At 45.0% G+C, this 25,246-nt stretch overlaps 2 protein-coding genes across 5 annotated transcripts; both read right to left on the bottom strand.

The window, feature by feature from the left end:
* Positions 1 to 426: 426 nt before the first annotated feature.
* On the bottom strand, positions 427 to 12,270 carry alpk2 (alpha-kinase 2). 4 transcript variants are annotated; one of them, XM_056578516.1, is made up of 11 exons: positions 12,190 to 12,270; positions 8,084 to 10,357; positions 5,001 to 6,612; positions 4,654 to 4,801; positions 3,933 to 4,060; positions 3,420 to 3,479; positions 2,978 to 3,276; positions 2,493 to 2,581; positions 1,803 to 2,020; positions 1,641 to 1,689; positions 427 to 1,557 (listed from the first exon to the last, which is right to left on the bottom strand). In XM_056578516.1, exons 2-11 carry the CDS (start codon positions 10,163 to 10,165, stop codon positions 1,347 to 1,349), a joined length of 4,896 nt encoding a protein of 1,631 aa, XP_056434491.1. In that variant the 5' UTR covers positions 10,166 to 10,357; positions 12,190 to 12,270; the 3' UTR covers positions 427 to 1,346. The 4 variants fall into 4 exon arrangements, with proteins under 4 accessions (XP_056434491.1, XP_056434490.1, XP_056434488.1 ...); XM_056578515.1 differs by having other exon boundaries at positions 12,072 to 12,244; XM_056578513.1 differs by having other exon boundaries at positions 8,084 to 12,244.
* Positions 12,271 to 16,578: 4,308 nt separating this feature from the next.
* On the bottom strand, positions 16,579 to 25,190 carry oacyl (O-acyltransferase like). The gene is made up of 15 exons (XM_056578974.1): positions 25,028 to 25,190; positions 24,045 to 24,178; positions 23,704 to 23,782; positions 23,045 to 23,180; positions 22,484 to 22,737; positions 21,603 to 21,800; positions 21,033 to 21,135; positions 20,844 to 20,945; positions 20,462 to 20,627; positions 19,764 to 19,843; positions 19,221 to 19,331; positions 18,834 to 18,957; positions 18,335 to 18,521; positions 17,652 to 17,794; positions 16,579 to 16,902 (listed from the first exon to the last, which is right to left on the bottom strand). The coding sequence occupies exons 1-15, from the start codon at positions 25,188 to 25,190 to the stop codon at positions 16,798 to 16,800; spliced, it is 2,085 nt and encodes a 694-aa protein (XP_056434949.1). The 3' UTR covers positions 16,579 to 16,797.
* Positions 25,191 to 25,246: the final 56 nt, after the last annotated feature.

Here is a 25,246-nt window from a genome sequence, read left to right as displayed (position 1 = left end):
TTTAACCTCCAATAACCTCTCTCTCTACATTCTCTTGTCGCTCTCTCTCCCATTCCCTTTCTTTCTCTCTTACTCTCTCACACTCTCTGTTGTTCTCTCTATCAAACTATTTGTTGCTCTCTAGAACACACTCTGTCACTCTCTGTTCTCTCTCAAACTCTGTCTTTCCGTCTCTCTCTCTCTCTGTGTTCTTGTTCTCTCACACTATCTCAATCGCTCTTTCGTACACACACACAAACACACACACACACACACTCACACACACACACACACACACACACACACACACACACACACACACACACACACACACACACACACACACACACACACACACACACACACACACACACACACACACACACACACACTTAAACACTGTGAGTAGGCTACGCACATGAAATTATGCATCTGAAGAGATTCAATCCCTTTTGACAGAAAGACTTACAAACAGCAATATATTTTGAAAGAGTGTGTGAGATAGAAAAACAGATAGACAGAAAATTAAATGATAAATAAAAACCAGATGGATGAAACAAAACATGGGACAAACGGGTTCATCAAAAATCAGTATATTTACTCAGTGAACAGTAAAAGTAGAGGATATCGATCGACCTCAAGGACTTGGTTGATACAAGTCCTCTTCATTAAAATTCTCACCGGGGCCAAGCCCTTATGAGTGAGGCTCACAATCAGTTGCCAATCATATTGCACACATTACTTAATTAAAACAAGGCTTGTTATTTATCAAGTGCCAATGTTTTGTGTTTGTATTAACGTGAGCCAGAAACACTTAAAAGGTGCCAGAGGTACAAAATCAAGAAAGAAAAAAAACCAGCTTCCCCAATCTGTTAAGAAAATAATATAATATTGCTACATTTCAGTCTAAGACATTGGGCTTTGTATATCGTTCTGCTGACAAACAAGCTACATTCATTTCCGAGTTTATTCACTGTCAGGTTCTCTCAAAAATCATTTTATCTCACTATCCAATAACACCTCAAGATGATTCCTATAAAGAGATTTATGTTTCAAAACACGAAACAAATTAATCCTTAACCGTCGTCTAAAGTCATAGATCAGCCTCAGAATCCAAAGCTGAAACAAGAAAGAAAATAATTGGACAAAACGACCCTCCTCCAATAACATTGTCTTCTCCAGGCCTTCTTAACCTGTACGTCCTCTTCTCCAAGTTCCATTCGGTTCGAATCCCCATTCAGAGTTCGAGTCCCCTTTCAGAAGTCCAGTTTCATCAAGAAACCTCAGAGGCGGTGGAAGCGACCTTGACAAAGACCCGACACTTATACCATTAATGTCCCAGACATCTCGTCTGTTATTCTCCATCATCATGACTTTCCCTTCACAGTGGGACCGAATGTCTTTTTCTTGGGGAGGGCTGAGGAGGGCTGAGGCTTGGGTTTGGGGGCTAAGAAGGTCTTCTTGGGTTTGGGCTGGAGGGAGGCCAGGCCGAGGATCTCACAGTACTTGTTGCACATGTGTAAGGCTTTGAACTGATCGATGAACGACGTGGCACAGTTCCCTCTGAAGCCCTTGTAGCTGTGAACGAAGCGGAACAAAGATGTAAGACACGATATAGGATGGATTGCTGTTTGAAAAGTGAGTACGTTGAGGATACTCACCCTTTTTTACAGGTTGCGATTCCAACGTCGGTAAGTCGCATACCCACGCCTGCAAAACGTAAAGCAAAACGTAAAGTAAAGTGTGATTGATTGACTCATTGATTGATAGAATGATTTGGCGCATCCTGTCAAAGCCCCAGCATGCGGCAGCGTTCCCCTGACCTTGCATGTCGGTGACCAGCAGGTTCCCGTCCGTGTTGTCGTACACCCAGTGCTGGAAGGCGCAGCACTTCTGGCCCGCCTCCGAGTCGCTCCTCTTCAGGTTGATCTCCTTGCCGTCGCGGACCGAGTACTTCACAAAGTCCCCGATGAGCTCCTCCTCCAGGGTGGCGTACGGGACGGCGTTGGAGGGACGGTGGACCAGGTAGATTGGAATTATCCTGGTGGGAAAGAAAAGAGGAAAGGCGTGGTTATGGTGGGGATGACAATTCATGACATTTTAGTGGCAACTTTAAACCAAAGTAGGTTTGAGGATGGTTATTTTGCGTAAGGATGCCTACAGGTACATTTTCAGCAGTGGGGGGCTGAACCTACAACCAAGAAAAAAGTGGAGCAAATATCTTTATTGCACTCAATATTTTTTTAAGGGGGTCCCTCTTCTGGCTTGGGGGCCCATGGTTGTTGTTTTTACGACTTATATCTTGAAACGGCCCTGACCCTAACCATAGCGTTGACTATTCCTATATTAAACATAACAAAACTTTGACGAAATCTCAATGTATCGGTGGAGGTAGGCCTCCCATTTGCACAGGTTACAAACACAGCTGATGGGACTCCACCCTAACCCCCTAGCCGTTAGAGACCAGTGACAATCCTTGGACATAACACATACACCCAGAGGATGATACTCACTCTGGGACTTCTCCGAAGGCCTCGGCAGACTGGGCCACGGTGGTGTAGGCCTTGATGTACTCCCGGGCCGTGTTCTGGACCTGGCACTCCTGCAGCACAACGACGTCAGCGTCAGTGTTAGTGTGTCAGCCATGTAAAGAGGTGCTCGAATTCTCTAATTGCTAAGGAAAGCTGCTGCAGTGTTTCCTTTCCTACCTCCTTTAGCATAGGTACTATTTTAAGCGTAGCACCATTCAGCCATTCATGAAAAGATATAATCAACATGACAACATCCGCCGTTGCATAAGTAAAAGCGGAAGTATTAAGTAAAAGCATAAGTAAAAGTGTTCAGATTCTCTATCGCATCGCAGTTGTCTTTTCCTAAGTCCTTACTAATTGTCCTTCACATCTTTCCTTCCTTTGTTTAAGCAAAAGAAGTAGGAAGTCATTGTTTTGCCGATTCAACCAGAGCTATAGTGCCTTTGGCGATACAGCAATAAACGCACCTCCACAGCCAGACTGAAGTTCTTCTGCACCAGCTCGTCGTTGTCCTTGGTCCCGTAGGTGATGGAGGTGTGGACCTTCAGCACGCAGATGTTCCCCGGCTCCAGCTGGGACACCAGGCCGGCCTGCAGCTTGGTCCGGAAGGCCCGCCGGTGCATCCCCTCCCCGAAGTGGACCGGCTCCGTGACGATGCTGGCCACCTGGTTCTCCCCAAAGTACTGCTGGGACAGGAAGTCCTCCCTGAACAGCAGCCGGGAGCAGCGGACGTTCTCCTCGTTGCCCACGATGTCGACGGGGGAAGCTGGGGGAAAAGACCGGTCAACTGGGATGGACACATTGAACTGTATATGGAGGTAGTAGATTGATCTTTATTGTCCACTGTTGTGGAAATTCAAAGGGTGATTTGGAAAGTTAGGGCGATTTTTGTTCAGATTTTTGACTCACTATATGACGACTCACATGGGATGGTTTTAGGAGTTGCAAGGACGACGATCTGACTCAGCACTGCAGGGTTTCATGTTGAATAAAAGGAAAACATAAAATTGTTGCTTATTTTGCTGTTTATATGCTTTTAGCAAACACTTAATCCAAAGCTCCTTACAGTGATGTTACTAAGGACCTGTTGCTTATTGAGCAGGTAGGTGTTGGTAGGGCGTCCTGCTCAGGGTTGCCTACAGGTTTGCCTAGCAAGTCTTATTTTATTACCAAGGAGGTAGAGCAGGTTAACCTGTAACCAGAAGGTTGCTAGTTCGATCCCTGGCTCCTACTAGCTGAGTGTCGAGACAGCCCTGCTCAACTGCTCACGACACGAGTAACTGCTTGGTTGACACCGCCATCGGTTTGGGTATAAAAATGGTTGTAAGTTGCTTTGGATAAAGCGTCTGCTAAATGCCCGTAAATGTAAAAATCTTTTCACTCGTTTTAATGCTTTGGTATCTCCTCGGTATAAAAACGTACCTTCATAGGTGAGCAGGTAGTCTAGGCTCAGTGATCCATGCAGGCTGGTGAGGACACACTGGTATTTGCCCAAGTCTTGATGAGAGGCCTTAGAAATGGTGAGCGAGACTCTGCTCTCATCCCCTCCACTGAGAACCGAAGGAACAGCAAGAGCCAGACATTTATGTTTCATATGAATATTACTTGGATATTGTGGACTGTATCAACAAAAATGATCACCAGCAGGGGTAAAACATCCATTTGTTGTTATATAAGAGAAGTTCTGTACATATTTAAAAATATATATATAGATGCTCTGTGGTACTGTTGCGTAACTGATGCATACATATATTTATATAATGTATAGATCAGTTACACAACAGTATAACAAACCCTCTTGTTTGGCTGAGGTCCAAATAAACCACTCGTTTACCAGTTATTCACTAACAGCAGAGATGCTCTCCACCTACTGAATGTCAATGTTGAAGGCATGGCACGGTCAAGCTAAACTCTGCTCATAGATCATGCATGCATCAGTGTTGTAATTTATATTAATGTTAGTGTTGTAGTTATCACAATTATTGCGTTACAATTATGACGATTATTATTATGATGTTTATTATTATGATGATGGTTAGGATGATGATGAGGGTTATTTTCATTGTTGTTAGGGAAAGTTTATTGTTTTTATTTTTTTATTCGTTTCATTTTCATTTTCTGTTTCATTTTGGCGGGGCAGTACCTCCTCTTGAGCTCGCTCAGGGTGCGGCCCTCTCGGCTCCAGGTGACAGTGTGGTCGCTGACCACGCCGCTGAACTGACACCACAGACACAAGCTCAGAGGGTCTCCGCTCACCGGCTCCACCTGGATCACCACCACCACCTTGGGCTCTGGGGAATTATTAGAGACGAGTGGGCCTGCTGTATTTTACATAGTGCACTACAATCTAAATTATAGATAACATACGCAGTAATATTGAGTCTGCAAGTTGGAAATCAACCCTAACCCTAACCCTAACCCGACCGGTTGTTAAAATCAACTCCACCATTCAATATATTGAGTGTAGATGTGTGCAGAGTTAGCCAATACCTTCTCTAGGGGGTTTCTGTTTGACCACATCACTGTAGGCCTTCCTGCGTGTCGTATCAACGCCAGCCTTGGCTTCCTCTCTCTTCGGCGCCGTAGCAACCTCTGTCTTGTTGATCTTAGACTCCAGAGCACTCACCATCTTCCCAAACTTCTTTTCCGAGAGGCGCCTCCTTTTAACTGCGTCTTCGTTGATCTGATTCGTCTGAGGGGTTTCCTGCAGTTTTACGTGGGTTCCCCTGTTTGGAGGCTCTTTCCCTGCTAAAGCTTTAGCCTCAGGGTGCTGTGACTTCTGCTGAAGACCATCTGCTTGCGCACTTTCCAGCTTACCGGAAATAACTGCTACTTTATCTTTCGTTTTACTGATCTTAGGACCGAACTTTGCTTCAAACGCGCTTATCTTTCCATCCATCGCCTTCTGTTTGGTGCCTTTCTCCTCTTTCACCAACGGCGGTTCCGGCTCGATCATCACCACTGTTGCATTCTGGGTGGTGTGTTTCTTCTTCTTCTTGCATAATGACTTGGCAACGGGCACGTCGCTCACCGTAGGGCCATTGACCGCGGTAACGGCGCCATCCTCCTTACCCTCCTGTCCATTCAATGGGTCAACCTTGGTGTGGTTGTCATGCCCCGGGGCATTAGCAGAGAGGTTCTCCTGCCTCTTGCAGGTGGGCGTGGCAGGATGCAGCCCAGTCGTGGGCCCGACCTTTTTTGGTCGCGCCTTAAAGTCCAAGTTGCTCCTGTGCATTTTGTGAGGCATCGTGAGATCTTCCTGGCCAACGGCTCCGGGCCGGTCCCCGTTCTGCAGTCCCTGGGGTGCCGTGTCCTTTGTGGCCCTCGGGAAGAACGGATCCACCAAGTCTAGTGTGAAGCACGCCAGGCGTCTCTTCTCCGAGTGCAGGAAATGAGCCCCGGGAACAGAGACCAGGTTGGCCAGTTCTCTACTCAAGGCCTCGATATCTTGGTTGATATCAAGTGCGTTGCGGTCTGTCGTAAAACGGCCTCCTAAATGACACAAGCCTCGTTGAAGAACATCATCGTCCAAACTAACCGGCGACTCTCCCTTTATTTCCTCCTCAGAGTTTGAATGTTCAGTCCCATCGGTGGACTGTGTTTTATTCTGGTGGCAGCGCCGCAAAGGTGACCTACCAGGGGCTTCAAGGGCTGGCAAAGGTACACAGGTCTTTGTGTGAGGACAGCTGGCCTCCTTGTTGTCATCGAAAACCTCAACTCGGGCGAAGTCTTGATCTCCTTCCAAACCGTTAATGGTCACACAGAGATGCTGGCTGCCAATAGCGAGGGGCGCTGCTGGAATAGCAGAGGCAGGACCCTCACTGGAACACAGGACATTCTGTTGCAGAGGAGTTTCATGTGACGCTTGGTTTATTGCGTCCCCCAGGGGCACGTGTGTGTTCCTCAGGGTATGTGTGGCGTCGGTGAGGCAGTAGGGTTCCTCTCCGGCAGCTTCTGACTCAAGCGTCTCTGACTCAACAACAGTTGGAGGGGAGTCAGTCAGCTCTGACGCACCGTGCCGTAAATCTCTGTCCGCAACCGATGAGTCGTGCTGGGGGACGAGGTCCTCCGCTGTCACTTTATACACGGCACCTCCGTGAGGCTGTGAACGGAAGAGAGATATTCAATTAAAAAAGAAAATGGGAAGGATCCATTCATGAATGGACCCACAGTTACATGTAAATACAGGAGGGATTGATTCAGACTTAATGCAGCTACGACAATAGTGACAAGTTTGGTTATTTTGAGTCATTAGGTCTACAATACTTTGCATAATCTTTAACATATAAATAAATATATAAACATATATATATATTTATATATACATTATAATGTATACAAATATTTGATTTTCTTACACGTACCTTTCTATAGAACTACTAAACTGAAGCTCCGATAATTGCATGCTTCCAGTTACCAGCCTGTGGTCCATATGTCCCACATGCAAGTGAATCCCCTTGACTGTTATATGCGCTCAGACTACGCCTCTATGCCCATGAGCAAATAAGTGAGTGTCCTCTCGTGTCCCACGGACTGCAGGGTTTTTAAAAGAGGTGCTTAAGGTTGGGTAGAGTGTATAAGAATGTGGGCATTGGAGCGAGCGAAAGAGAGGGACATGGGGAGAGAGAGAGAGAGAGAGAGAGAGAGAGAGAGAGAGAGAGAGAGAGAGAGAGAGACAGAGAGACAGAGAGAGTAAGAGGGGAAGGGAGAGGGGGTCAGGTTTCAGAACTCAGCTGTGGTCTTCTCTCACTCGTACCCCCACCCTCCTCAGCCGTGACACCCAAGGGATCCGTGCTATTATCATCACACCCCCCTCCCATCCCGCTATTATTAGACACCATTTCTGTCTATCTAAAGTTTTCTCCCAGGCCCCCCCCCCCCAATGCTTCAGCTGTTTGAGATCCACGCAAAATAGAGACATTTTGTCATCGTCCGCTTCAGTCTCCAGAGCCCTGATTCCTGGCGCGCTCAGCTAATGAGTTGGAAACTCGGCCTGGCTGACGAATCATAATGACTCACAAGTGTTGTGACACGTGTTAAGGGACGTGCAATATGATTTTCAGATAAGCATCTCTTTGCACGTGCTTCGCATCTGAGAAGGAGAATGCCCGTCGTGACTTGGCTTGACTGGCCAGCTGGATGTTTCCTATAATAAAATATTTATAGCATCGGCTAAGACGTATTGATATTTATCAGTGTGCGTACGTGGGTATATTGGTTTCATTTATACGTGGGGTCGATTTATGTGTTTGGCTACAGTCGTGGGTAAGCGTTAAAGGTATGTGTAGCTCTATCTCGCTGTGTCTCTCGTTTTCTCTCTCTCTCTCTCTCTCTCTCTCTCCCTCTCTCTCTCTCCCTCTCTCTCCCTCTCTCTCTCTCTCTCTCTCTCTCTCTCTCTCTCTCTCTCTCTCTCTCTCTCTCTTTCTCTCTCTCTCTCTCTCTCTAGCTCTTGTTTATATGAAACACTGTTGCAGAGGTTTTCTGTGTGTGCGCTATCTGCCGCCACCAATCTCACAAACACAACATTATCTTTTAGATAACTTGGAAACCCCAAAGTAAACAAGTAGTCCTACCCCTTCAAACTTGAGCTCAGTCTGAGCGCACTCTCTCTCCAAGTCCTCGTCCACATCCTCTTCAATGTGAAGCCAAACGTCGTCTTCCCCGTTGCTTGTGTCACCATCTCTGTCCGTTGGACCAACATATCCCCGGAACTGGACCACATCCGGATCAGACTCCTCCAGGACCGCCGGGATCCCGGGATGTCCGGAGATCAGGGCAGCTGTCCTCACATCAATAGAACATTCTCCCAGAGAGGTCAACATAACAGAGGATACACTCGATGATGAATGTGTGTCTACAGGGGGAATCGAGTCCTGGTCCCGGGCGCTCTTGATCTCTCCTGTATGCCTGTTCTCCTCTCTTGGAGTTGCAGTTGAACTTTCTGGCTTAACCTCAAGGTGGTCCTCGACGACAGCGGGATCTGTTGGTGTGTTAGGGGAGGGGGCGGTGATGGTGGAACTGCTTCCGACTGGACTTACGCAGCGGTCAGAACTGGGTTGTGACTCCACTGACTGATCCGGGACGTCCATCATCATCTGCGTCTGTGGGTGAACGTCAGACGACCCCGTGTCTTCCCGGCCCCTCAGGAGTGTATCTTCCCGTGTGCTCACGTGGCCGGTTGTCTTCACTAGCAACGCCATCGCGTTACGCGCTTCTGAATCCCGTGCGAGCGCCTGTGTCAGGGCGTCTATCTCCGCACCGATCTCCGTGAAGGCGGCCGTGATCTCCTCCGGGGGAGATGCGATGATGGCAGCCCAGTCCGAGAGCGCCGTCTCCCAGCTGTCAACCGATGACCACCTCTCGATGAGAGGAGGCCCCCAAACTCCGATGTCACCACTGGACACACGCCGCATTGCATCACCCTGCTCCATGGAGGGGTGACCGGACATCTCTCTGTCTGCAGAAGGACAAGGCCAGGACCAGGCGGTGATATCAGCCCCTTCACTCAATGCTGAATTCGCCGACTGGTCCACAATGATCCCCTCGCTGTCTGGCTTGCCGGCTCCTTTGTCCTGGCTGGACATATACTGACAGGCGTCCATCCATAGATCAATGGGGTTGTCGCTTTGCACCACTTGGGAATTTACATGACTGGTTGACCCTGTTTCACCCACTGGCGTAACATGCTTCCAGGCATTGTCTGTTCCAGTTGGCGGTTCCAGCCCAATTTGTTGGGTACACGGTTCAGAGTCTGAATCCAAGTCCATATTTTTAAATAAATGGTTATGGGATTCAGTCATAGCCCCTTGCAAAATGTCTTCACTGGGGAAAAGTGTGTTACTAAAGAGGCTCTGGGGAAACACTGAGGGTCTGTCAGAAGATATCTGGTGGTCCAAGGCTGGATTAGATTGGCTGCTGAGGTTGAGGAAGTCCTGTGTCTCACTCTCCAAGATAAACAGATGCTCCACAGCACAGTCGCTCTCTGTCAAACCACTCGAAAGATCTGATATGAGTGTGGAAGGATCAATGTTGTTACTGTCGTGTTCCAGGCTGCAGGGGGTCCATTCAGTCTCAGGGTCCGTTTGATCAGATTGAGGTCGATCCATCAAACTGATTAAAGTAGGTGACACCATCCTATGAGCTTTACTAGTACTGGGATCTTGCTTCAGACTGTAATGTACAGCTGCTTCTTTATGGTAGAGGTCTGGGAGGGTTTTTGAGGGCACTGTGTGACAACTGGGGGCTGATGGAAGGCAACTTGTAATTTGAGGTGAGTTGCTTGTGGAAGGTGTACTATATTTATGGACGCTCAAATCACTCTTTTTCCGGTGACAGTTAACTGCACTTGAAATTGGTTGAAGGTTTGTGTGGTCGTCTACGAAACGCCATTCTGGCGAGGTACCGTTTGGCGACAAAGATCTCAAACAATCGTGGTCGGACACGGTTTCAATTTCAGGTCTTTTCGAAACGCTTTTGTTCATACAGCAAAGGGGCTTTGGTGGATCCGCAACAGCTTCTGCATGTCTCTTGTAAACAAGTGATTCCACATATGTGGTTTTATTGGGAAGTGAAGGCTCCATTTCCTCAGTATGCGTGTCAGAGAGAGTCTTCAGTGACTCAGACCGACTGTCTGAAAGATTAGCTGAAGGATCCATAGGGATATCCACGAATGTGTCTCTGGAAGTTGGCAGTAGGGGGGCTGGGACCTGAGCCCCAGTATAGAAGCTCCAGACTAATTTACAACCAAGGGCTTAGCAGTAGTAGACGACTGTGGGGGGTTTGTTGATCTGGGGTTACATGATGTAATTTCTCCCTCAGAGAGCAATTGCTATGTCTTTTTTCAGTGCCTGCAAAAGAAAGTATGAACTTGACATGACATCAATTTCGTTAAGCAAAACACAAAAGACAGTTATGAAAGCTGTATGGCAAGAGGGGTGTTATCTAAAGGTGTCTCTACTCTCTGGTAAAATTATCCAAGACCAATATCACCCCCTAGCTGTCACTTCAGGTGATTTGTTTATCTTTCACTCCAGAAATACCCCCTCGCCACTACTTGGTGAGTGTATTTAAAGTAGCTTTTTGACACACCTTATCAACAGGAAACCATGCTTTTTCCACCCACTGAGATTAAGGCTTTTAGATAATACATGCTTCCATCTTGAAAGCCTTAATTGCTTATAAACTCTTTAATGAGACTCAAAGTTACCATTGGCATAATATTTAATGATCACTGACAACCAAAACAATTGGTCATTAATGGGGTTCATATTATTATTTCGATTTTTGTTGCTGACATCTTCATGTCATAAAAAATCATGTTGAACCATATGCTTTGCACGGTCCTGTCATACTGTAGGCCACTATTATTATATTTAAATCAATCTTTTACTATTCTGTCTTATTGGTATTATGTCATCATATATATATATCCTGTATATTGTAGTGGAATGTTTTATATATTTTTTTATCATTTGCGTCTAGTGTACTAGACTACTATATCAATCTCTATAGGCCAGTACGAGAAACCATAAGGAAAAAGTGACCTTGCATTACAAATCTAACTCTTGTGATATGTTGTTGCGAGACCAAGCCTGTGGCACAGACAGTGGAAAAATACCAGCACATCTTCACCCATGACCTGCATAAGTAACATTCCTGTTGGAGAGTGAAGGGCAACCCAGATGGAACCTCTAGCCAGGACTGTTTACTATTGGTTAACTGCACCTGTTTGATTTACTAACACCGCCACAGTCAGCTCAAAAAACGCGATAAGCGAAAAAATGCTAATCACCAAATAGAATGTTCTTTGTGCAGGTGAACACAGGGATGCCAGGAGAGTTATGATGAGTGGACCTAAAGGGGATCATTCGCTGATTTGTTAGACGCCACAAACATCTCCCAGGCCTTCCAAGCGTTTCCACTGCCACCCAAGATGTAACCACACATCTTAAAATAATCCAGCCTGCTTTCACAGCTAGGAGTCGTCCACGTGACCAACGAGAGGTTGCGTGCTAAAAACTAGCATGCAAGATTTGGTAGGATCACTACTTCAGATTTGTTTTGATCTGGCCTTTTTCAGTTGGTTTATTTATAGCAGCATTTAAGAAGCGTAAAGGTGTCATAATTTGAGTGAGTTTTATTTCAGTTTGAACGAAGTGCATTAGAAGCACTCCAAATCATATAAAGTTAGGGAGATATAAAAGCTACATTTTGATTACAACTGACTCAAAGCAATGCCACATCAAATACGATAGACAATAATAATGACATAAATATCAGATAAATTATTACAAACAAAAACACAGTAATGTAGGGGTAATAAATGCTTTAGTCACCATGTCAAGTTTAATCTACATCACCATAAGCATTAGAAAATATATGATGTGAATAAAATGCGTTATAATTCTTTATCCAAATCTCAGCCCAAGAATCACAAAACAAATCAATAACTCATATAAATTGCACCTATCATCAATACTGTAATAATATCCATGCTTATTCTCAAACCGGTGATTATTAAGTCATAAAAAAAAGGAAAAGAAGAATGGTTGAATGGTTTACCTTCCGTCTGTAGCTACGTCATAAATCAAATAGTCCCGCAGGTGTAATTATATCACCGAGGCATTAAAACAGTTGTCTAGCCGGCGGTGGGGCTTTCCAAGCCATGCACATTACGTACCCTTGTCCGAGCGCTAGTCCAACAGACCAGTGATGCACCACTTGGGTATGAGCTTGCAAGTAAGAGCAGATTTCAGTCTTGGGGTGTGTGTTTATTTTTAAACTTTTGCCCCCTGCAAGTGCAAAGTCAGTTACCTGATAGCGGGGCCATGTGCCGATCTGAGACACTTATCACCCTATATCTATGTTTATTTACAGGCCACTTCCGAAGATCTTCATCTTTAGTGTATTGAGAGTCGACCGGGTACACCATGAGAATGACGCCTTGTTTTTAAATCCTCTGTTTGCTGGAGCACAGGAGCGAGAGGGATTAGACACCTTCTAGGCTCTGGAAGGTGTCTAATCCCTCAGCATATAAAACCAAGATATAAAACCAAGAACCTCAAGATATTTAACCAACCATCTGTGATATAACATGACCCCCTAGAATCTAGAGGGTCATGTTATATCACACCTAACATGTTAAATCACATTTAACATGACCCTCTAGATTCTAAAGGGTCATGTTAAATCACAGATGGATGGTTTTATATCTTGGCCCGTTTGAGGATTGGATTAATTGGATCCAATCAAGTGATTCAGATTCATTAAGACATGGATTAAGATCATTGAATATCTCAAATACTTCACTAATCCAGAAGGGGAATTCAGGAATGACACCAGCCAAAACGTTAATAGAACACGGCAAAACCGAGCAGGTGCACTTTGCTTGGTCCTTGTTTCGGATAAGCATTGATTGGTTAACTTAGAGTCTAAAGCTGCAGTTGTAGTGGACTGGCTGTCCCTCAGACCATTAGAACAATGGATCCAAAGGAACGACGTTCAGGTGAAGGATGCATCGTTCTTAATAAACCCTTCAGTCCCATCTCAAATGATGTCCTTTCCCCCGACCCTCTCTCAGTCAGTCAGTCAGTCAGTCAGTCAGTCAGTCAGTCAGTCAGTCAGTCAGTCAGTCAGTCAGTCAGTCAGTCAGTCAGTCAGTCAGTCAGTCAGTCAGTCAGTCAGTCAGTCAGTCAGTCAGTCAGTCAGTCTATTGTTCTTTGTATTTGACCATTAGAGCAACAGCTTGTGGCATCTGATGGCGTGCCCCAATAGGTGCCTTTAAGGGCAACCATCCTTGACCTAAAGCTAACGATGTGGAAGGAGGAGACCTTTATAGCATGTCTTCTGGGAGGGAATCAGATCACTTTGAAAACACCAGTGTCAACACAGAAATAACAACATGATTATTAATTACTGTATTCTCTTCAAATTCCTTCTCAGCTTGCTTAGTGCTAAACTCTGTGTCAAGACACACATTTGTGGTGTTGTATTAGCTGATGAAGCGTAGACATCTGCACTGTAACAACCAGTGAACAGATTGAAAGAACCCATTCAATGGCAGTGAAAGCGCATTAATATCCTATAGCATCCTATAACCTTTATTTTTTTTTGTTTTCCTGTCACTTTTTCTCACGATCTTGTTATATTGTTACATTTTATAATGCATGTAGCCTAACAGACTTCCTTTATCTTTCTGAAACAATGGAACTATGTCGGATAATAGTCATAGTTATCCAACATGTTCAAAGTCAGACCATTCAGTGTATAAAGAGGTCGTATGTTGTTGCAAAATGATTCTCCAGGACAGTTTCATTACCTGGATTTCCGAGGTTACGTCAACTTTTCTTGTCAGTGGAACAGACAGGTGTGCCACTGTCTTAAAAACTGCACGTTGTAAACTTCTATTTAGGGAGTCCCGAAAGTAGTGACTGTGTGTGCGTGTGTGTGTTTGTGTGTATCTGTTTTGGCGTGTGTGTGAAAGGGTTGTGTTTGTGTGTTGGGTGTTTGTGTGTCTGTGTGCTTTTCTTTGTGTGTTGGGTATGTCTCTGTTGGGCATGTCGTGTGTGTGTGTATGTGCCTTGGTTTGTGTGAGTTGGCCGTGTGTTTTTGCAGTGTGTGTGTTTGTGTGTATCTGGGACTTTGTGTATGTGGTTGGGTTTGTGTTGGGTGTGTATGTATGGCTGTGGGTGTGTGTATTGGTGTGGATGTGTGTGTAAGAGGTTGCTGACCAACCTCTTCTCATTTATGATGCTTTAGTGAAACGATTTACGATTTTTTTATTGTTAATTCTTTCTTATGCATAAACTATTGCAGGTGAACTAGTGCTTACATTATTAGGGGGTTAAGGTTAAGGATCATCTTGGAAGTTGGGTAAAAACTGAGTGATCAAATAAACAAACAGGAGAAATTGACACACGCATGCTAACACACAAAATAACACACACAAAATTAAGAAAAAAACTCACATAAGCTGTAGTTGTTTCATTCATCGTATATATTTTGTGAGAACGTCTGTTATTGTGTTCGTCTGGATGCGTCTAGGCCTATATTGCTGACATCAAACTAAACTAAAAAATGCATTGAGCCAATATGTCCCCCAATTAACTTAACATGTGAGTTTTGGATGCAACTCATTGATAACTGACCCTCTCAATTATCAATGAGTTGCAAGCCTGCTGGAGACTCTTTGATTTGATATTACATGATTGGTATGATACTCTTTTAGATATGGTGACTAACATCACTTGACTAACATGACCTTATTACATCAGCAGCTATAAAGAGAAGACAACAAGCAGTGGAAAATAATTACAGGATTGGGATATGTTGTTGTCGAGTTTTGGCTTTTGGCTTGACCCTGTGGAGTTATGTGTATGAACGGAGAGCTGTACAAGTAGAGAGTCATCTTACCCAAGCATGATATATTTAAACCATGTTGTCGCACGATCTGCCCACTAGCTGGAGTCTGAAGCGCTCTCTCTCTCTCTCTCTCTCTCTCTCTCTCTCTCTCTCTCTCTCTCTCTCTCTCTCTCTCTCTCTCTGGCAGAGTGGACTGGCTCCCAGGAAAAACCTTCATGGAGAAACCGCGCCTTCTGGCGATCGTAGAAGTGTACGTATGTGTTTGTGTGAGAACTTGACTCAGCCGTATCCCCCACCATTACTCAGTATACAGGCTGCAATCTTAAACCCTGGCAGTTTCTCCCTGGTAACATTAAGTGACATGGTAGCTACAATATTTATGCAAACACAATCTGATAGCCCATTTGGAACCTTTATTTGTAGAAACAATATTTTGAACAAAACCTTTTTATAATTTGTGTGTCAAAATATTAAACATGAATTGAAAAAACGAGTTATGTACTTATTGCTCAGTGTGTAAAGAGTGGATTATAAAATATAAATGTCACTAGGCTAGGATCCGGTATATTTAAACCGCCACAGGTGTTGGGTCAGGAACAAGACATTGGAATAAAAATTATGTTATTTATTCCCACGCCACCACAAGCCAACACACAGATTCTAGAAAATAAACATGGACCTAAGAACTATGAATGACATGTCATTAAAGGTATATTCCACATGAACCAGGACAAGATAAATCAGGTTCGAATATTTCATTAAGTTAGCCTTTTCTACACACACATACATACCCTGTCATAAAAAAGGTCCTCAATAGTAAACAAATAGCAACAGTAAGTTATTTGTCAGATCCAGACTTGTAGACCCCTGATTCCAAAACTGTGGAACTTTATTCCCAGTACACTTATGTATGTACTGGGGAAGAACATACCATCCCTTTACACACAAGTATTGGTACATCCTGTAGTCCTATTGGTGCTCTGTTTGTATAAAAGATTACAGAGTTTCTCCAGAGTAATTAACCTGTTTGTTGGGGGCTGGAATCTAAACACTTGAAATGATTGGTCTTCATTATACTTGATTACACTTGATTCTGCAATTATATATTTGTTATAATTATAAAATAACAACGTAATAACAATTTGGGCCATGTGGCCTCTCTCTGTTCTTATTCACCACTGAAGAGATTGCCATGAAGTGTAGATTCCAGATGTTGTCAGAATAGGTGTCATTATTCCAGTATTGTGAAGTTACTTTGATAAATCACAATCAAACCACAGAGGGTTTGATTGGATCAAAAACTGCTGTTTACCCAATCGTCCCCCAGAGGACGCCATTTTAAAGGCCTTCGAGCATAGCCCTCCTGCCCCCATCGCTCGGGCGTGAGTCACTGCCTGGCGCTCTGAGATTGTAGATCATAATAATCATATGTACACCTTGAAATTCTAACTCGGTTTAATGACGGAAAATTTCCCTTGGTGAAACACTGACAGTTGATTTGTCAAGAGGCTTATTAAACCACTTACCCGACCCTTAATCTAACTAGGCTAAAGCACTTTGATGTGGCTAGTTCTGTAAATAGAACTATTCATGAAGGCAAAACAGAGTCAAGGAACATACTTTCCTTTCAATGTGACTTTATTACTATGATACAGTCATATACATATTTAAAGAAGTTTCTATCAAATAGCTTGCATATGATGCATAATATCTATGTTTAACCTACTCGATGTGGTCAGGTCTGTGATCAGTGTGTATTTGATGTGCATTTAATGCCGTTGGCAATGGGGATTCCATCAAACGATCGATCCTATCAACATTTTAAACTGTGTTCGGGTCAGACCCTCACAAAACCCAAGAGCTGAGTTGAATCAGACTATAGATTCCATTCTTGGTGGAGCTGGATGAATGGGATGATGTCTACCCTCTATCCACTGCTTCTCCGCAGGAAGAGGTATGGTTTCTCCACCAGCACCGTGAGGACGTAGCCAGCCGCCAGCGTGAGGGTCACATGACCCAGGAACAGGTACATCTAGTAGAGGGTCAAGACAGACAGGAGACGAGTGAATCACATGTATCACTCATATCACATATATTACGGTAAAAGGAGATCAAATATATTACAAAAACACCTGATCATGGATCTCTTAGAGCCACTATCCCTCCTCAACATGGTCACCGGCAAGACCTTATCCCCCCTCCCTCCACCCCAACATAAGAAAATCACGCTCTACGGCTCCACATTACTCTCTATCCAGCTCCACATTCTATAGAGATGCCTCTGTATGTATTATCAAAAAGCATATTTTTCTATAATCTTCACCTGGCTACCTGACTACCTATATTGTGGCCTTGACTTGTGTCTGTGAAACTATATTCAATTGTCTAAATAGTTCATCGATGTAATCTTCCTATAGGCCTACACCATAACCTGGATTATTCAGGGATTGTATTACATCATCATTCCCTCACGTTCCACTTTAGCAGCAATCAGAATCCGAATGCCTTGTTGCCATGAAACAAAGGCTTCCGCTTACTCACAGCAACAAGGGGACAAGTTTTAAACCTCAGACGCATTACTCTTCAAGGCAAAATTAAACTTCTGCGTCGAACAGCCAGCCACTGTAAGATACACGCATCTTTCCAAAAGGTTTTCCTTGTCATTTATATATTGACTAGTTGGGAAGATTCCACGTATAGATATCCATTAAGCACTGCACTGCGCAAGAGACGGGCGGCCCACAAGGTTGATGTTTGGTGTAGTGTTAGGGGGTCTCTTACAAAGTTGAAGTTGGTGAAGTGCATGGTGGTCTCCTGCTTGCCGTTGTAGAGGATGATGAGGAAGGGGTGGATGAGGTAGCAGGAGAAGCTGATGTGAGACAGAGGGGCCCACACACCCAGAGACAGCAGGCTGTGGACCAGGCCTAGGGGAGGGTTAGAGAGAGAGAGAGAGAGAGAGAGAGAGAGAGAGAGAGAGAGAGAGAGAGAGAGAGAGAGAGAGAGAGAGAGAGAGAGAGAGAGAGAGGGGGGATGCTGACTGAACATTCATAAAAACAAGCAATATCATGTACTTAAAGCAGCAAAACTGGAAGCAATTGTATTCATTAATATACAATCAATGAATCCTGTAGTGCAGATCAGGTTATTGTGTAGACTCACAGGCCACGCTACATGCTTCGCTCAACCAGAGACTGAGGACATTGTCCCAGGTTTCGTTGCTTAAACAAGAGTGTGGATTGTGTGGTTGATGGCTGGTTTAACCAGCCTCATCCGACCTGAGTCAGTCTGATTGGACTCAAGGGCTGAGTGAGGCTGCACACCTGTTGTGCATTGAGCAATCAATGTCCACATGTTAAAGGATCCATATTATACCCCCAGCTGTGGCTGTGATTAGCCATTACAAGCCGTTTATAAACCCCCACACGGGGGGGGGGGGGGGGGAGACTAGCACCCAACAGGCTCACCTCCATAGCCCTCCTCACAGGCTAGTATGATCCAGGCCACGCTCAGAGCCCACAGGGGCCGGTGGACCCCCTGGTACAGGGCGTGGGCGACGGACGGGTGGTCCGGGACGTCCTTCAGCACGTAGGCCAGCACCACCACCGCCGCCATCCCCACCAGACACGAGACCCAGCCCAACACCGCCTGCCACTGGGGACCCAGGGGAAGAACCAGGGGAAGAACCAGGGGAAGAACCAGGGGAAGAACCAGGGGAAGAACCAGGGGACCAACGAAATATGGATGATAAGGAAGATAGTGGATGATAATAATATGAACTACAACAACCAAAATGGAGGCAGGATAGTGTAGTGGCTAGAATGTTCAACTCCCAGCTAAAAGGTACTCGGTTCGATCCCCGATCCCCACAGTCTCGCCTTAATACACCCCTTAACCCCTTAACCCATGCGCCCTGATAACATAGTAATAAGATAGTCCATGGTGAAGAGCAACAGATGGGTGTACCTGGTGCTTGAGAAGCTGGTCCCTCCTGTTGGTGATGTATATACCCAGCAGAATGCCTATTAGGTAAGGTCCGTATCTGGTGTACGGCTTGTTGTAGTAATACTGGAAATAGCTTTCATAGGTTCTGAAAAAAAATTATATATATATATATTTTGATTAAATAAAACAATACTAATCTATAAATTAATACATACATGTAAGCCTATGTTGATTTACGACGACAAAATGAATGTCAATAAAAACGATCAAGATATTGATTGTTGATTGAAGAAAGAAATACTAATATGTTTATTTTTTTATGCTTGTATTGTTCTTTTGTTTCCAAACAAAGTCAACCAATATGTACATAACCTATGTTGTCATGTGTTAGTGAGGCCGGTGCCTTACAGGGTGGTGGGCTGGTGTACTGGCAGCTGCAGCAGGGCAGTGATGACGGCACTGGCCAGGCCTGACAGCAGCAGCAGGAGGGCCGAGACCACCAGCAGCACGTACCTGTTACTGGGGTGCACACACACAACCGCAACCGCACGGTTCACTGTCTGTACGCTCTCAGGAGACTTACAACAAGGGGAGCTTGGGAACAATCGATACGGTACGAATCAATATTCAGAGGACAAGTTTGGAAAGGAGAAACACAGGCGGGCAAAATCAATGGTAAGTGCTTATAAACCACTATCTTATGTCAGTCCAACAGCCACCACAATGAGTGTTTATTCTAATAAATCAATACATTAGAGCGATTCTATCCTGATCCTGGCTCACACATAAATAGGGTTTATATCGTTTGGCTGTTTGTTATAAAATTTGTCATGGTGTAATACTAATGTAATGTGCAGTAATAACTGTTGTCCTACAGTCTGTTGAGGTAAATGAGCAGAGGAGTGGTGTAATACTATGATTATAATAATGTAATGTGGAGTAATAACTTACAGCCTGTAGAGGTAAATGAGCAGAGGAGTGGTGACGTAGAACTGGAAGTCCAGGGACAGATACCAGGTCCAGGGGGCGCACTGCAGTGGAGACAGGGTACAGACACACAGATCGTCACACATCAGTCTGACACGATCGCCACTCAGGATGGGGGTTTTGGGCAACGTGCTAACATAGAACAGATACGTAGATATTTATTTAAAACAAACTGTTTTACACACACACACACACACACACACACACACACACACACACACACACACACACACACACACACACACACACACACACACACACACACACACACACACACACACACACACACACACACACACACACGCACACACACACACACACATGTAGAGTCACAGGTGCTCTTCAGCATCACATACAGATTAAATCACACAGTCATCCACACACACACACACACACACACATACACACACACACACACACACACACACACACACACACACACACACACACACACACACACACACACACACACACACACACACACACACACACACACACACACACACACACACACACACACACACACACACACACACACCACATTACAACAAGATTGTAGATGATGAAGATAATGCCGAAGGAGATGAGATAATCACGTCATGTCACTTTCATTCAACTCTCGGGTCCAAATCCGAAATTGCGTCGTAAGAGTTTGAACTCACGATGTCCGTGATGGTGAACAGGTTGTTGACCAGCAGTAAGTTGGACCACCAGTACTTCTTACAGTTGATGACCTGGTCCTCGGCTATGAACCAGAAGGCCCCTCTCTGGGCCACGGAGTAGAAGCCGATGGACAGACACACGATGAAGAGATGCAGGGGCTGCACCCTAGGGAGACAGGGGGTGAGTCTATGCACACAGCAGACAGCCAGACGGCAGGCTACTTGTGTCGTTTTGCACAGTAGCGTCTCAGCCCAGGTAGCTAAACAGACAGACACATGGACACGCAGTTAAAGTGATACAGATACACTGATTGTCCGTGTATCGTGATGGATAGTCACGGCACATTGAGTTGATGGATCTATTATGAACCCGTCTTGGCACCTTTTGAACCTCTTGAAGATGAAGTGGGCCACCAGACCCCGGCTCAATTTGTCCTCAGTCCTCTGGATGGATCCCAGCAGAGACCTTGCGCTGAGTAGACCACTGCAACACAGACAGTACCCACATGTCACTGAATCACACTCCACATAGAGTGGGATTGACTGGGGCAGCAGGGTTCTCCTATCTTACCCCAGAAGGAGGAAGGTGTCCACGCCAAGGTAGACTGGCCCGCTGAAGGCAAACACGTACAGGGGGCTGCTTTCTACCGTCTTCTTCCATTCCTTTTCATTATCTAGAACAGAGAAGACACGAACGTTCAAGAACACCCTCACCATTCGATGCTTTCCCAGTTGCTACCCATTGCCCGCCGAACCATCTTTGGATAGAGTAGTTCTGTGTTCCTCCTCAAGGTTTCCTCTGCTTCGATCCAGAGAATCCGAGCAATGCATCCACAGTGAAGCCCTTTTAAATCATGGCTCAGTTGTGGCTTTAATATTTTGATAATACTTATGCCGGTCTGCTCTGGCTTAGGTGTTATTTTTTACCTCTCTTTTACCTAAGACTGAAAGGCTTTGCCGTTTTTAAGGATGCTGAAAACATATGCATACCTTTCACCTCAGAGGGCTTAGGGTTAGGAGTTTGAAGCCCTTTGAGACTCTTAAGTGATCAAAAACCACAATGGACTCTGACGGACTTGACTCGACGGACTTGAGAGCCTGACCGGCCAGATCCCCAGGGAGCCGGGGGGGGGAACCTCACCCAGGTTGTTCCAGGCGCTGAGCTGGGTGCTGTGGCCGCAGATGATCCAGAGGAGGCTGAGGATTCGGATGCCGTTCACCGAGGCGTAGCTCCCCACTTGGTCTGCGGAGGAGGAGGTGGAGGAGGAAGAGGTGGTGCTGAGCACACCCTGGGTGGTGTTCTGCAGGGAGAACGCCTGGAGGCACCAGTACACATAGCCTGGAGGGGAGGGGACGACACGGACCGGTGAGGATACTACAACGGTTCTCAATCGGTGGCCGCGAGCCAGAACTGGGCCTCAGTGCGAGGGTCGTGGGGACGTCAATAACGATATGTTTTCCATGTCAGTAGCTGCAGATCTTCAGATTTTATCTATCAGTTGTACACAAATATTTTCCTGTACAATATGAATATTTTCATAAGAATATATTCCAAATATTACAATATTTTTATGGATGTTGTTGTAATTAAATTGATCAAAGTAATCAAGTAATCAGGCACTATGAAGTGTGTCTGTTTTTTCTGACTCAACTGACTTCAAGGGATGTGTGATGTGGTAGCAAACACACAAACATATACACACACACACCACACACGTGCGTGTTGCCATGCAAACACATGCACACAAACAGACACAGGCAGAGGCACACACGCGCGCACGCAGATTCACACACAAACACACACACACACACACACACACACACACACACACACACACACACACACACACACACACACACACACACACACACACAACCACACACACACACACACACACACACACACACACACACACACACACACACACACACACACACACACACACACACACACACACACACACACACACACACACACACACACACACACACACACACACACACACACACACACACTGTTACCCGTATCCTCCTCCTCTGATCTGCTGCCGCCCATCTCGCCCAGCTGCTGCACAGCGTGAGCATTGTTTTTCGTATCATTCCTGCCACTAGGGGTGCCGTTGGGCGACAGGGTCCCATACAGGTTAGAGGTAGCGGTAAGGGAAGAAGACCCCCGAGGCACCCCAGGGTTCACTACTTTGTGGTGCTGCCACCTGATGAGGGCAGTGAGCAGTGTGGCCGCAAGAGGAACTGCGATCATAGCGACACAGACAAACCTGAAGGGGGAAAAGAAATGCTGCCGTTACATCACTTTGAGATATACTACCCTGTGAGGAAGGGTTTGGTTTGAATTGCTCAGTGGTATACTATGCGCTAGAAAAAAATACAATACAATTCTATTCACTTTGTGTCCTGTTTCCTACAGCTGTTTTTTCAAACAAGGTATTTTCTTTCGGTTTGGATCAATTGATTATTAACTTGATTGTTTTCAATCTCTTTGGATCAATCCCTTTGTCAAAATACTGAACATAATCGTAGGACATAATGCTGGGTGAGATGAACCGTGGACTGCGTAGTGCGTACAGGCAGGTGACAGCAGAGAGGTCAGGGCTGGCTGTGTCGGAGGCACACTGGGTCATGAAGATGCCCTGGGCGGACTGGGAGACCAGGATGGAGGGCAGGGCCGGGATGAGGGAGGACTCGGCAACCTGGAACGCCTCTGGGAGGAGGACAATTCTGGACATTATTACAATTATTTTTCCTTCTTTTTATAAATATTTGTAGGTGTATTTTACATGTCTTTCTTTTTTTCTTTTTTTTTCATAATATTACATCTACATTATATTGATATGTAAATATATATTTTTTATTCTAAATCTTCTTATTTATAGCCTAAGTTAAAACAGTGCAAAAGAAAGTGTCGATTTTTATATTTTTCTGATGCACAGGGTTTGTAGGCAGCAGACTCGGGTGTTATGAGCGGCACCTGTGTTTCTCTTTCGATGGCGTACGATAGACTGTAAAAACTGTCGCACACTGCGTATCATTAGCGGTTTTAAAGTGTGACACTGCTGTAGTTTTTCTGCAGTCTCATTGGTTTCCTTCAAACTTTTTCAGTTTTCTGGGATTTATATATGCAAATTGAGAAACTCGATGGGATAAATGCCCAAATCGTAGCCAGTTTAAAGTCAGCCTCGGGGCGACACAGTTATAAGAGGAATCAAACAGAAAGTGAAACTGACCGCATATCACAAGAGTCTCCACCTCGTCCTCCTCACAGGAGTCAGGGACACAGATCCCCACAAAATACTGGATGTTATCCTACAATAGATAATAATATGATAAGTGATGACCGAGATGAAACGATTAATGTCAGTTTCTATTATTACGAAAAGTGTCTTTGAAACTCATTATCAAGGAGCTTTTAGCTGACTTATAAGGTTTACCTCCTCCTAGAAGCTACAGCATTTTGTTACAGCATTACAGGTTATGGTGTTCAAATTTCATTGAGCGCACTTTCAGTTACACCACCTGCATACTACTAAATAAATACCAAGTAAACAATGAGATCCTGAATGTTTACCTGCTTGAGGAACACCTGGCAGTACTGTCCGGAGAAGGCCGGGCCCCTGACTGAGAGACACTCTTGCAGAGACCCTGGCATGTTGACGTTTCCCCCAGCCACGTCGCTGCCCATCTTCCCAAACGCATCGTACACTGAAAGGAGAGCAGCACAAACACACACACACACACACACACACACACACACACACACACACACACACACACACACACACACACACACACACACACACACACACACACACACACACACACACACACACACACACACACACACACACACACACACACAAAGAACACACAAAGAAACTGAGATAAATAGAAAACATTGAACTAACAAAAAACGGAACAATATGCGCTGATTTAATGCATAACTTATAAAGGGGCTAATAGGGGCTAATGAGTAAGGGCTAATGACCAGCGACTATGCTGGGGGTAATTTTGCAGTAAGGACCCACTCGCTGAACATTAACCTGCTTATTACACGGTGACTTACTAAAGTCACCAACAATTTCAGCCAAAAATATATTATTGTTTTGAATAGGATTTTTATCACTTCCGCAAAATAAATAATCTTTTGAGATTAGCTTTTGTAGTGTTATATTTAACATCAAACTAAACATTTCCATTTAGGATTAAGTGAGACTAAGTTCTTTCTGTGGATTGATCTATGATCAGATCAGTGTCTATGTGTTCAGTGTCCAAGTTACTCATAGCAGCAGTCTGCTACACAGAAATAACAGACCCTCAAATGCTGTAATTGAACAATCAGAATCTAGCATTCAAAAAAGCTGTGTAAAAAAACCCAATAACGGCTAAGATATTCAACGATGGCATGCAAAGATATCAAATCAAACTTGTCAGGCGCGTGTGATGCATCGCATGATTTAGAACGCCTACAAAAAATTTGATTTAATTTCAGAAAATCCTTGAAAAAACGTCCACTTCCACATGAAGAAGAAAAAGCATTGAGCGATGACTTACTGAGAGCAGCATAGTGCTGGGGCGGGTCCAGGCTGATGTCTCTGAGGAAGACCTGCACGTCGGACAGACACCTGTCGGACACGTTGAGGGACCGGCCTCCGTCCGGAGCCCCTACCGCTGCACCTGCTGCCCACAGCAAGAGGGCCAGCCACACCCGAGACATCGCACGACTGCACCTCCCCGAGTGGGAGTGGGATCTTTTAAACGACAGAGCCGAAG

This window comes from Gadus chalcogrammus, chromosome 19 (assembly GCF_026213295.1).
Source record: "Gadus chalcogrammus isolate NIFS_2021 chromosome 19, NIFS_Gcha_1.0, whole genome shotgun sequence".
Lineage (NCBI taxonomy): Eukaryota > Metazoa > Chordata > Actinopteri > Gadiformes > Gadidae > Gadus > Gadus chalcogrammus.
Note: the sequence above shows the minus strand (reverse complement) of the source record. Positions and strands in the feature narration are given on the sequence as shown.